Source organism: Xiphophorus hellerii, chromosome 5, assembly GCF_003331165.1.
Source record: "Xiphophorus hellerii strain 12219 chromosome 5, Xiphophorus_hellerii-4.1, whole genome shotgun sequence".
NCBI classification, from domain to species: domain Eukaryota; kingdom Metazoa; phylum Chordata; class Actinopteri; order Cyprinodontiformes; family Poeciliidae; genus Xiphophorus; species Xiphophorus hellerii.
This window is the reverse complement of record NC_045676.1, coordinates 7,414,835-7,427,132: the sequence shown is the minus strand read 5'-3', so window position 1 is coordinate 7,427,132 and position 12,298 is coordinate 7,414,835. Positions and strand designations below refer to the sequence as shown.

General features: G+C 39.0%; 1 protein-coding gene across 1 annotated transcript; it reads left to right on the top strand.

The window, feature by feature from the left end:
• The first annotated feature begins 477 nt into the window (after nucleotides 1-477).
• LOC116720250 (aspartate aminotransferase, cytoplasmic-like) lies at nucleotides 478-10,589 on the top strand. Its single transcript, XM_032563399.1, has 9 exons — nucleotides 478-698; nucleotides 3,902-4,083; nucleotides 5,268-5,391; nucleotides 6,306-6,418; nucleotides 7,410-7,514; nucleotides 7,598-7,748; nucleotides 7,825-7,990; nucleotides 8,561-8,703; nucleotides 9,545-10,589. The coding sequence occupies exons 1-9, from the start codon at nucleotides 590-592 to the stop codon at nucleotides 9,682-9,684; spliced, it is 1,233 nt and encodes a 410-aa protein (XP_032419290.1). The 5' UTR covers nucleotides 478-589; the 3' UTR covers nucleotides 9,685-10,589.
• Nucleotides 10,590-12,298: the final 1,709 nt, after the last annotated feature.

The window sequence follows — 12,298 nt, the reverse complement described above, 5'->3', positions numbered from 1 at the left end:
GTGAGTCTATGGGTTCTTTAAGAGGTTTCTTCCTCTGGGAAGGGAGCACTTCCTTTCCGCAGTCACCACATGCTGGCCCAAGATCATGGATTGCAGCAAGGTCAAAGTCTCAATGCAGTCTCCCTATGATAATTGACTGTATAGCTGTATACTGATTAACATTTTAAAGTACATTGTATTATAAATAAGTTTGAAACAAAATGCAGGTAATTCAATTTGAACATGTATGTGACTGGACTGTGTAACATTTATTTAATTAATTAATGTGAAGTAGTACGTTTAATTTCTAGTAAAATAAATTGATTAAATCAATAAACTGACAATATTAAACTTAATCAAAATTATTTATTCACAAAGCAAGTATCAACAAAACCTAAAGCACTGCTTACTTTAACCGATTGTGTTACTTCGCTCTCATTGGCTGCTTCAGCTGACTTACGTAAGTACGCGCCTTCCTATTGGTGGTTGGATTGACGCCTACGTCCTGTACCAGACTGGTGAAGGTGAACCCGGCTTGTGTCTGTCATTGCCGTCCCAGGAAGCACCCTTTCCCCGTCTCTTATCGGCATCATTCGCTTTACCCTGAGCCATGTCCTTGTTCAGCGACGTCCCTCAGGCCCCGCCTGTAGCTGTCTTTAAACTTACTGCCGATTTCAGAGAGGACAGCCACCTCCAGAAGGTGAATCTGGGAGTTGGAGGTAAGAGCAGGCAGCTGTCGGCTAACGGCTAGCATAACCTCCCTCGGCATTGCTGTCAGTGAGGGAGCCGAGCAGAAACTTCAAAATTCAGCTCGAGAGATGATGCTAGCATATATAAGCATATTTTCTCCTCGCTTTGACCTTCTTTGGGACAGTCTGTACCTTCACTTACAAGCTAACTAGCTACAGTCTGTACCTTCACTACAAGCTAACTAGCTAGCGAGCTGCTGCTGAGCTGAAATTAATATACTCTTCTGTATGTTATGCTGTTAGGTCATTATAAATCTGAATCTGTCTAATGCTGGAAGAACGTTCTCTTAGCCTCGTCTCGTGAGTCGTTCATTTCCCATCAAACCAGCAGTCGGTCTCCCGAGTTTAAGAAAGTACAGAAATATTTCTGAAGAGTATTTGCTTAATGAGTCTAAACTGTTTCTAATTAATGAACGCATTCAACTCTTTATCGTGTCAGTCCTGAACATTTGCTGTTTAAATGAATTATTTACTGAATTAAACAAACTTAACAACAGTTTTACGTCAATAGCAAGACTCGACATGTTCATTCAACCATTTATCCATGTACAAACCCATTTTATAAATTAGAATATTCTTGAAAAGCCGATTTATTTCAGAAACCTTATTACTATATGAGACAACTTACATAGATTATGACCACAAGTGGATGTTTGAAAGCCTTTATTTCTGATAATTATGGTGATTTTCCACTTACAGGTAATGAAAACATGATACTTAAAGTTAAAATATAAAAACCACATTTATTACTGAAATGTGGACTTAATGTAAAGCATGTTCAATTCTTGCTTCAAGGTTTTTTTTAAGGTACTTTTAATCTGACAGGCCTCATCTGAACATGTATTGGCATCCCACTCTTAACTGTAGTCATAATCCTTTATTTTGAAAGTCGTGGGTATACATCTTGCTCATACAGGCCGAATTTCTATTTTTTTTCTAAGCAACTGATAAGTGTATCAGTCTATATTCAGCAGCTCTGTGATGGAGAAAATAGTGATCTGACTTTAAAGCAAGAGACCAAAAAGATGGAAAATGTTTATGTAACTGTTAACTTTGACACCAGTAATTGGGACATTCCTACAATAAACTATGAAATCTGTTCTAATCTTTTGTATGATGTCTAGTCCAGTCATAAGAAGCGATAAATCATTTAATTGCATGAATAATTAAAGTGAGCTCAGTCATTTTCATTTGAATAATTTTTCATTTTTCTCTTTCTCTCTCCACCAAAAACTGGATGATAAAACTCTTCAGTCTGGTGTTTTGGTCTCAACCAACCCTTTTTTCAATGGACAATTTTATTTGTTTTTTCTCTTGTTTTCTTTGTTTATTTTAGATATTTATAATGTCTTCCAGTTCAAGTGTTAAATGTTCATTAGGAATTATAGTTTATTGATCGTTGAGACTTACCACTATGTTATTGAAAATGATCTCAAAACATATTATCGTTTATTGCAATAACTTCTGGGACAATTTATCGTCCAGCACATTTTGTTAGTGTGACAGGGCTAGCGATAGCATAAATATTATTTTGTGTATGGTCTATCATTAGGTTTTTTTTGTTGTTGTTGCTTTTGTGATCTGACTGGATCACCTGATCCAATTAAATAAACTTTTTCATGTTGTTGCCAAAACACACCAAACCAGTCTGGTGAACACAGACACTCTGAAATCATTCCTTAAGGTGCTTTTAAAACACCTTCAGGTGTCACCTGATTCACATTTATCATATTTTATGTTAAGACATCTTGTAATTTTTCCCATAAAACCACAAAAGTCTAAATTAAATGCTAGTTGAGTTTAACTTTGATGTACCCATGGCCTTTCTTATTGTGCCTCTTCCTGAATCTATTCAGATCCACCAACTGGCAGCTGACCTTTCCGGTCTATTTGCCCTCTGCTCCTGATACTTGATGCCGCTCCACAGTCCGGCATGAAGCAGCAGGAGTTCATACAGAGTTAATGAGAGCCTTGGAGAAGTTACTTGCCCTGTTTCATTTAGTCTCACGTTACTATCAGTGTGTTTAGTGCGTAGTTGGTAAGTGTTTGGGGAATTAAACATGGTTTTTAAAGTTTTTACAAGTCAAAATCTGAAAAGTGTGACATGCATTTACAGTTATTGTAGAACTCTATGCATGTAGAGGTTTAAATAGCTCGAGCTCTGTCAGGTTGGATGAAGAACACCTGTAAGCATCACTTTTCAAGCTGTATTTCTCAGTTGGATTAAGGTCTGTGCTTTGACTGGGTCATTCTGCCTCGTAAGGCTGTATGTTAAACATTGTTGATCTTTATGAAGATAAACTCTCGCTCAATTTTGAAGTCTTTTGCAGCCTCTTACGAGATTTCTGCCCAGGATTGTCCTGCATTTAGCCCAATAGCTTCCATTTTCTCCTGATGAAAAGCATCCTGAAAACTTTAGAGCTGAAATAAATAATGGGATTAATTCACTATTGGAATAACTTTCAACTAATTTAACAATCAGTCATTAACTGGAGTATACAGACTCAAATGCAAGCCATTTATTGAAAGAGTAGCACCCTCAAAGCAGCAGGATTAAACCAAAACTGTACAAAAATTACATACATTTTGAGTTTAAGATGGAAAAACCTTCTTTGTTTCAAAATCTTTTACCCAAAACTCTTTAAGTGGCATAATTTTAGCTTCATCTTGTTCAAATTCAGTTAAAAATGTTCCTTTAAGCACCTTCTGCAATCCAATTATTAATCAATTTATCAAAAACTTTATTGTTAAGTCGAGTAGAAAGGGCTGAGCTTTTCACATGTTCATGTTAGAAATATTCATCTGCAGATGCATCCTCTGCTACAAATAATCAGGTTTTCACTAAAGATGTTTTGTGATTTTGCATATTAGGTGGCAAAATGTTTTTTTTTATTTTAAAAAGTAGTTGAATTTGTATTTTCTCATGTATTTCTAATATTCTATAAAATAAACTTTAAGGGGTTAAAATTAAAAATCCTCAGAATGTGCCAATTTTCTCATCCAATAAATCGTCAGAGTAACAGATTACTAAAATAAGTGTGACCTCGGAAGTGTCGGATTTCCTCCCAGGAGAGCATTTTTGCATTTTCCGTGCCCTTTACATGAGTTGGGCCAAATATGAAGCAGGTAAACTGAGGCTTTCCTAAATGTCACTGTGCTTGTGTCCCGTCCAGCGTACCGTACTGATGACTGCCAGCCCTGGGTGCTGCCTGTAGTGAAGAAGGTGGAGCGGCTGCTTGTGGAGGATAACAGCCTGAACCACGAGTACCTGCCCATCCTCGGCCTGCCAGAGTTTCGCTCTTCTGCCTCCAAGGTCGCCCTGGGAGACGACAATCCTGCCATCAAGGAGAACAGGGTGAGTTTGATATGTTTGTGTTACGAAATGTCTGATCTGACCTATTGTCCTGGTCAACAGCCAAAACAACTGTCTGGGGTTTTTCAACTGTTTTAGGGTAATTTTGATGTGCTGAATCCAAAAATCACATTGGTTTTGCTCAATCAGGCCAACTTCCTGAACTATGGAGGCAACATGAGCATCAAAATGCATGACTTGTTCTCACATGTGGATCGGTTTCCTGAGAATCTGGAATCAATGAGTGAAGAGCAGGAGGAGAGATTCCAGCAGGACAGAAAGGAGATGGAGAATTTTACACAATGAAGACATAATGTTCAATTTACATGGACTTACCCTTATCAGTCTTTATTATTCAAGTTACAGAAATCCAAGTTTGTAATATTTAACTAATACCCTCTGTTAGAAAACATTTTTTGGGTGAGAAATATTAACGGAAATGCAATCAAAAAATGTAATCAATTTAGTCACACGATCGGATTTCTCTAGATCAAATTAGAATAAAAACCTGGCCTGATTTAGAAAAATGGATGTCATTTTTGGATTCAGCGATGAAAAATAGTCTTAATTCGGGGCGTGGCGTGGTGGCGTAGGGGATGGCGCGACCCAGGTTTGGAGGCCTGGAGTCCTCGACATGGGTTCGATTCCCGGACCCAGCGACATTTGCCGCATGTCTTCTCTCCTTCCCCCTTTCAGCCTGCTTTCATATAAGGGACACTGGAGCCCACAAAAAGACCCCCTGGAGGGGAGAGAAAAAAAGAAAGAAAAATAGTCTTAATTCAGCTGAAAAAGCATAGACAACTTCCAAAAAATATATTTCTTTAACCCAGTGTTATTAATGCATCTTAAGCTGCTTTAGACTAGGGGTGCATTGATTTTCTTAATGTTGAGAAGTTGGTCAATATTTACATGTGAAGTTATCCACTGATCTTATCTACCTCAGTAAATGTTTAAAAATTAGCCTCTTTCCTCTTCTGTGAGATTTGACAGACAGACCGGCGCATCAGGTCATATCTGCACTTTCACAGTTAGCAATAATCCAGTGTTTCTCAACACTGGCACGATAAAAGCGTTCTCTCCAGGGTGTTTAGGGTCACATTTGCCATTAAACATGATGTTGTTGTGCACACAAAGGATTTTCAGAACAGAAACCAAGCTTTGCTTTACTAAGTTTTGTCCTCTTCCAGGTCGGGGCTGTCCAGGCTCTGGGCGGAACAGGAGCCTTGAGGATCGGGGCAGATTTCTTGCGCCGGTGGTACAACGGCGTCAACAACGCAGGCACACCTGTTTATGTGTCAGCACCAACCTGGGGTGAGTTTCATTACACATCGGCTCTATTTAGCTCACTCATTGTTAAATAATTTTACTGAACATTTGTTTTTCTGCACTGATATTCTGCATTATGAACGGCTTGTCTTTTTCTGCCAGGAGAACTAGTACTTGTTCATTACACTTTAACATTATGCACTTTTTTGGAAAAGCAATTTGTACATCTCTTGGATCGCAAGTCTGATATTTTTATTATTATTATTGTCATTATTATCATTGTTACAATCTTGATTTTTATATATTTAAGAACTTTTTTTGTGTGAACATTTATACCCGATGCTGCTTTTGCGCACAAATTTTCCCCTTGCAGTACAATAAAGCCTGTTTCTATTCTCCTAGGATGGACATTTATCGTATCGTTTTATCATTTATCATGATAAATATGTCATCACGATAAATAATTCAGATTTATCATTGTCATAATAAATTCTAATTAAAGCTGTCCGTATTGCTGGGATTGTTAGTTTTACTATTTTCTCCACTGTTTGTTCAATGAAACCATAAACAAATGTGAAAATATGATTATTTGCAGCTAGAATTTGCAGTTTAATGATATAAATCATAATTCTTTTAATGACTAATGAGATGCTATACAAATGGGAATGTTTTTCAGGAGCAGTATTTTTGTTTGTGATGCTACTGTTACTGTGACACACAGTCAAAGTCAATAAAGAAGAAATAAAAATTCTTATTGTCACTTTTATTATTCTCAAAATAATACTACAGAATATCGTGATGAAACTTTACTTCCATATCGACCTAATTTCCATCTCTTGAGGGCATTTCTTCTCTTGAATCTCTTTTTTTCCCCTCCCTCTGTTTATAAAATAACTTCACAATAAACATGTAGGTTAAAGGAAGTCGTGTCTTTTCTCTATGCTCTCGTTGGAATCTAGAGAATCACAACGGTGTGTTCACGGACGCTGGGTTCAAGGACATCCGTCCATACCACTACTGGGATGCTGCCAAACGGGGTTTGGATCTGACTGGACTTCTGGATGACTTGGAGGTGAGGAGGAACTGACGTTTGTTTGTCACATCGGCTGCCATCATAACGGCCGTTCACTGTTAAAAAAATATCACGATACAAGCATTTCATATCAGTCGATATCAATAATTACTGATTATTTTGTTTGAAAATAGGCACATATCACACCTGGTATTGTTATCACAACATTTAACATTATCACTGTTGCAGAATTTTCTAATGTGGTGAACGGCTTTGTTTTCATTTGGTACAAACTCACAGACTGTGTAAGTCCTTAGAGACATAAATGCAGAGGAGCTTCTATTTTAACACATATCTAGGCCTAAGTCGCATAAGCAATTAATCACATGATTAATTACAGTGAAGTCAATAATTTCCATTTGCCTGATTTAATGTTTTTCTCTCTTTCTATTAAAAACTAGATGACAAAAGCTAGTTTTGGTCTCAACTAGCCAATTTTTTGAAGGATGATTTTGTTTACAGAGACTTCATAATTAATTTTATTGTTTCTGTTGTTTTGTTTATTCATTTAGGATATTTTAACATTTCTTCCAGTTCCAGTGTTAAATGTTCATTAGAATTTAAAGTTGATCGATCTTTCAGAATGTGTTTTTGTGTTATTGTGCTATTACTACCATTATATTATTTGAAAATGGTCTCAAAACAGCAATGTTATAGTTTATCGCAAAAACTTCTGGGACAATTTATCATTCAATAAAATTTGTTATTGTGACAGGCCTAATCATATCATATTAATTTCATGCAATAAAAACAAGTCCCAAACAAAAACTGAAGGAAATTTTCATATCTCTCTTTACTTGCAAGTTAGTTTTGCCTTATTTCAGGATATTTCCACTAGAAACTACACCAGATAAACCTGATGGAATTTTGTTTTTGCAGTAATAAAACCTTTGTGCAGCTTAATCTTTTATCATATTGTTACATCAACTCAAGAAATTCAGTAAAAAGCAACAAAAATACACCATAAATTTTATTGATTTTGTTTGAACAGAAAGCTCCAGAACACTCCATCTTCGTCCTCCATGCTTGTGCTCACAACCCGACCGGCACCGACCCGACCCAGGAGGAGTGGAAGACCATCGCAGAGGTCATGAAGGTAAAACATGGAGCTGCTGATTTAGTTTGTATGTTAAAGTCGCAGTTTCACTGTTATTATTCCTCTCTTTCTTTGTTTTCCAGAGGAGGAAGTTGTTTCCGTTCTTTGATTCAGCTTACCAAGGTTTTGCCTCTGGTAACCTGGAAAAAGACGCCTGGGCGATCCGCTTCTTCGTCTCGCAGGGCTTTGAGCTCTTCATCGCTCAGTCTTTCTCCAAAAACTTTGGCCTCTACAGTCAGTAGACGTCATGAACAGCATTTATTCAGATCTGTAAGTTTAGAAAGCTAATATTTCTGCCTGGTTCTCCTAGATGAGAGGGTGGGGAACCTGACGGTGGTTTCCAAGGACAACGAGAACCTGACCCGCGTTCTGTCCCAGATGGAGAAGATTGTGAGGACGACCTGGTCCAATCCGCCATCTCAGGGAGCGCGAATCGTCAGCAAGACCCTCAACAGTCCTGAGCTGTTTGCAGAATGGTTCGTTGGCGTCACTGTTGATGTGTTTTTGAGACATTCAGCTGTTCTCCACATGAATAGAAATCAGAATTAAAGGGAACCTTTTAACCAAAATTCACATTTCCCAGGTTTCGTATGTCCATTTGGGTCTCTACTGCTTAAGGAAAACCCACCCAGGCATATTTTGGCAATAGGTTAATGTTTTTTGGTGTGTGGAGAATGAAAAAGCTTTCCAATAAATCATATTCAGCGTGGACTTTGCCGTTACCTAGCAACCCCAGTGGAACCCACCCAGTTACCTATGCAACCCAAACTGAGTTCCAGCTCATTTGGTTAGCTGGTTTTACTGCTGTATGAACTGTACAATGGCTGCTGGAAAAGACAACAATTTTGTTGTTGACTTACCATCCAGAAACCACTTGCTGCTTTCTTGTTGATTGTGCAGGAGGCTCCACTTCTGTTTTTCAAAGATGTAGGGTAGGGTTACCCTACCCTAACCCTAACCCCTAACCCTAACTTGTTCAAGGAAGCATAATGGGTGAGCTTTAAATTTTCTGTTGACTTATTTTTCTTGTGTCCCCGTCCCTCCAGGAAGGACAACGTGAAGACGATGGCAGACCGGGTCCTGCTGATGAGGGATCAGCTGAAGGGCAAGCTGATAGCTCTGGGCACTCCAGGAACCTGGGACCACATCACTCAGCAGATCGGGATGTTCAGCTTTACTGGCCTCAACCGTGAGTAGAAGAAACACACACACACCAACACAACAGCTTCTTTCTTGGTCCTCAGTGTGGATAAGCAACACCTGTGCACTGCACTAACATGCTAGCAAAAAATCTGGAACAGCTTCACTCTATGAATCAGCGTTAAGGTATTTACATAACTCTGTGTGTGTAAATGGGTTTTTAAAAAGGGTGTGGAACATCAGCCACTAATGTACACGTCACGGCAAAGCCAGGTCCTATAGAGGCACATTTCTACCCCGCCTGTGCTTTTACATATCTATCACAGCCGTTTTAACTTCCTGGTGCATTCAGTCCAAACCACACACTAGATTATTTTCATGAAAAATACCTCTAAAGTGAATAATGTAATATGTTTTATTATCAAATGTCACCGACGGCTTCGTCAGCACTATAATATAATATTGATAAAAACTTTGCTAATTCCGCTTGCAAATTATTTAACTAATTATTTAACGAGACTTTTTCCCCATGTTACAAGTGAAATAATCTGCCAGTCAAACAGGTTCTTTTTCACCAATATTAAGGAATTATTACCTTAAAACAGGCTTACTTGTAAGTCACTTAACTTACAAGTAACTTGCTGAAAAGTTGTAAGTTAGTTTTGTCTAAGATATTTACACCAGAAACTAGACCAAAAATACTTGGTAAGATTTTGTGTTTTTGCAGTGCAGACATCCTGCAAGCTGTCACTGCTTCCATCTTTTCCACATAGTTGTTGTTTTGAATGCCACCACATTTTTATTGTGGGAACAAAATGACAGTCCTTGAATCAATCTCAGGTATTCTGTCCAGTTCTTTTAAAGCTGTTATGGTTTTTTGTGTGCTGCAGCCAAACAGGTGGAGTACTTGATCAAAGAGAAGCATGTGTACCTGATGGCGAGCGGTCGCATCAACATGTGCGGCTTGACCTCTAAGAACATCGACTACGTCTCTCAGGCCATCCACGAGGCCGTCACCAAAGTCCAGTAAACGTCCACACTCCTAATCGCTACTGTATCCACAGGAAGTACTGTCATGTCTGCACCTCAAACCTGCTCATCTTCTCCTCTGATTGGTTGAAAAGTGACAGGTAAACCAATTAGAGGCCAGGTGTTTTTTTTTTTTCCTTTGTCCCATCAAGTTTCTGGAATGAGCACAGTAAATTATTCCCTGTCAGCAGATCTCTATACCTGGATGCTACAGTCAGATTGTAGTTAGTTGTCTCCAGATGTTAGTGCAAACCAAAATATTTTAGCTGAAAGTGTAATCGGTTTTAAACTGAGCTGTAGAATAAAACTATTGTGCTTCCTCTGTAGACGTGGAACAAAAGCCAACGGTAAACTTCAAGGTTCGACTATTTCATGCTTATGCACTGAACTGCAGCTGTGACAAATGACAAGTAATGAAGAAAATTATATTTTCCTATTTTAAACCATTTCAATTTACAAATATTTTAGCTTGTATTTCTGTGTGTATTGCAGCAGCACATTGTTGGCATCCATTTCTGGAGTAATTTTACTTAATATTGATGAGGAAATACGAGACGCACAAACATTTGTTCTTTTTTTTTCATGGTTTTTCTCTAAAGAAGTTGCGTTTGCATCAGCAGCTCAGCAGTGATCTTCTCTGTCGTGACAGGATGAAGAAGAAAAACCGGTGCCTGATCTAGGTTTTGCCATCTTAGCATCGTTTTCATTTATCCGTTAGCTTCTTTAAGCCCCTCTGTGCCAACAGAAGAAAATCACCTGCCTCCTCACTGTTACTTAAACGTTTCCCTGCAGTGCCCTTAACTGTTTTCACAAAGACACTCAGACACACTCTCATCTTGTGCCAGTGTTTGTAAAGGCATGTTGCAATATGTTCATGCGTAAATAAATTATTAAACACACATACCATGTCGTTTCTATTGAGTGTCTTATTTTTCATGTAGTTTTATGCAATATGACAAAAGTTATATTTGAGACACATTAATGACAAATCGTAATCCCTTCTGCTAAAAGTTTTCCTTCTAAGGAAGTGCTTCTGATTACAGCAGTTCCTCTTTATGAGCAAGCATGAGGGCACAGTGGAGAGAAAAATTCTCTTTTTAGAGGAAGGAACCTTTTCCAGCAAAACCAGCTTTGGTTTCGGTTTGTTACTATCATTTGGAGTTCAGAGGACAGAAAGACGTTTGTATGATATAATCTGACTGGTATGTTGTTGCGCAACACCCCCCCCCCCCCCCTCCTTTCTGTCTCTACTGTCTCACTCTCTGCTTCCTCTTCTGAGAGGGGAGATGTGCTACCAGCTCTCCTTCTAACGGGTTAATTGAGTTTTCTAAATCTGCTGGGATTTACCCTGTCCAGAACTGAAGTAAACTCTGTTTAAGCTGGTTTCGAGAAACGATTCGCCTGGTTTTCTGACGGCCTACATCCAGGTGTCCCACCCTTCTTCCCCCTGTGAATTAGCCAGACTGAGCAGCCTACAGCCAACTAGTTTCACAGAGCACACCTGTTAACGGTCGCTCGTTCTCTATTTTACAACTTGCATTTGTTATTGAACCAGGTAGGTTTTAGTGACTCGGGCGAGTCCCAAGGATGACGTTTTAAATTTGGGCTACCAGCAACTTAAAAACATTTTAAACTTTTTCCTCTCCAGAATCAAACATCACAGCTATTTTACAACCATCAAAGAACTTTAAGGTGACTCATTAACTGAATGTCCACAACATCTTTTAGATTTTCTTTATGCTAAATATTTTTATTAGTAAGGCAGTTTTGCAAGGGTCAGTACAGCTTAATTCAGTAGCAGAAATAATCAAATAAGTAAAATCAATCATCTAGTCTATCTTTCCCTACTGCTGATACTAAGAACTAAAAAAGGAACCTTTGAGAGAGACGGACGGAGTTTGGCGTTTCGAACCCCAGACCTGGCTTGATGATGAAGAAGGTGTTGCAGCAGGAGGAAGATGTTGATCAGCGAAGGCAGGGACCCCTGCAGGTCTGATGAGCCTCCTCTCTGCATGGATGGTGAGGTCACACAGGACTTGGTGCTGGCAGGAAAAAAGGCACCAGTTCTTCTTCTTTGTCTTTGCCTTTGTCTTTATCTTCATCTTTGTCTTTGGGGTCTGAACCCAGCTGATGAGAGAAGTGCGATTTGAAGCCACAGATTGCAGGGCTGACGGGTTGGTCTCCATGAGAAGGTCAGTCTTCGGCTCTGTGGCCCCGGCTCTTCTTCAGCTGCAGAGTTCTTTGTCCATCTCGATCTTGGCTCGAAGCTGCCCGGAGGATCCAACGAAAGGTTCCTCTTTTGCACCCACCTTATATAGGGTTTATCCACCCTTTTGGTGCGTTTTCATTGGCTGTCTGCTTAGACAGATGACCTCACATCCATCACTGTCCTTCAGACATTATGTCCTGATGTCTGTGCTAATGTCTCAGGGTTGCTCAACCTCCTATGTCCGTTGTCTTCACAACCTTTCACCTAAATAAGGCGTTGATCATCTCTGCTCTCCTGTTAGTTCCTTGCCTTTCACCTTTCACCTACTCTCTACCTCCAACATATCAGTGATGTTTAATTGCAGTTACACCTTTTACACCATTTCAAGTTCAATGTCAAAATCACA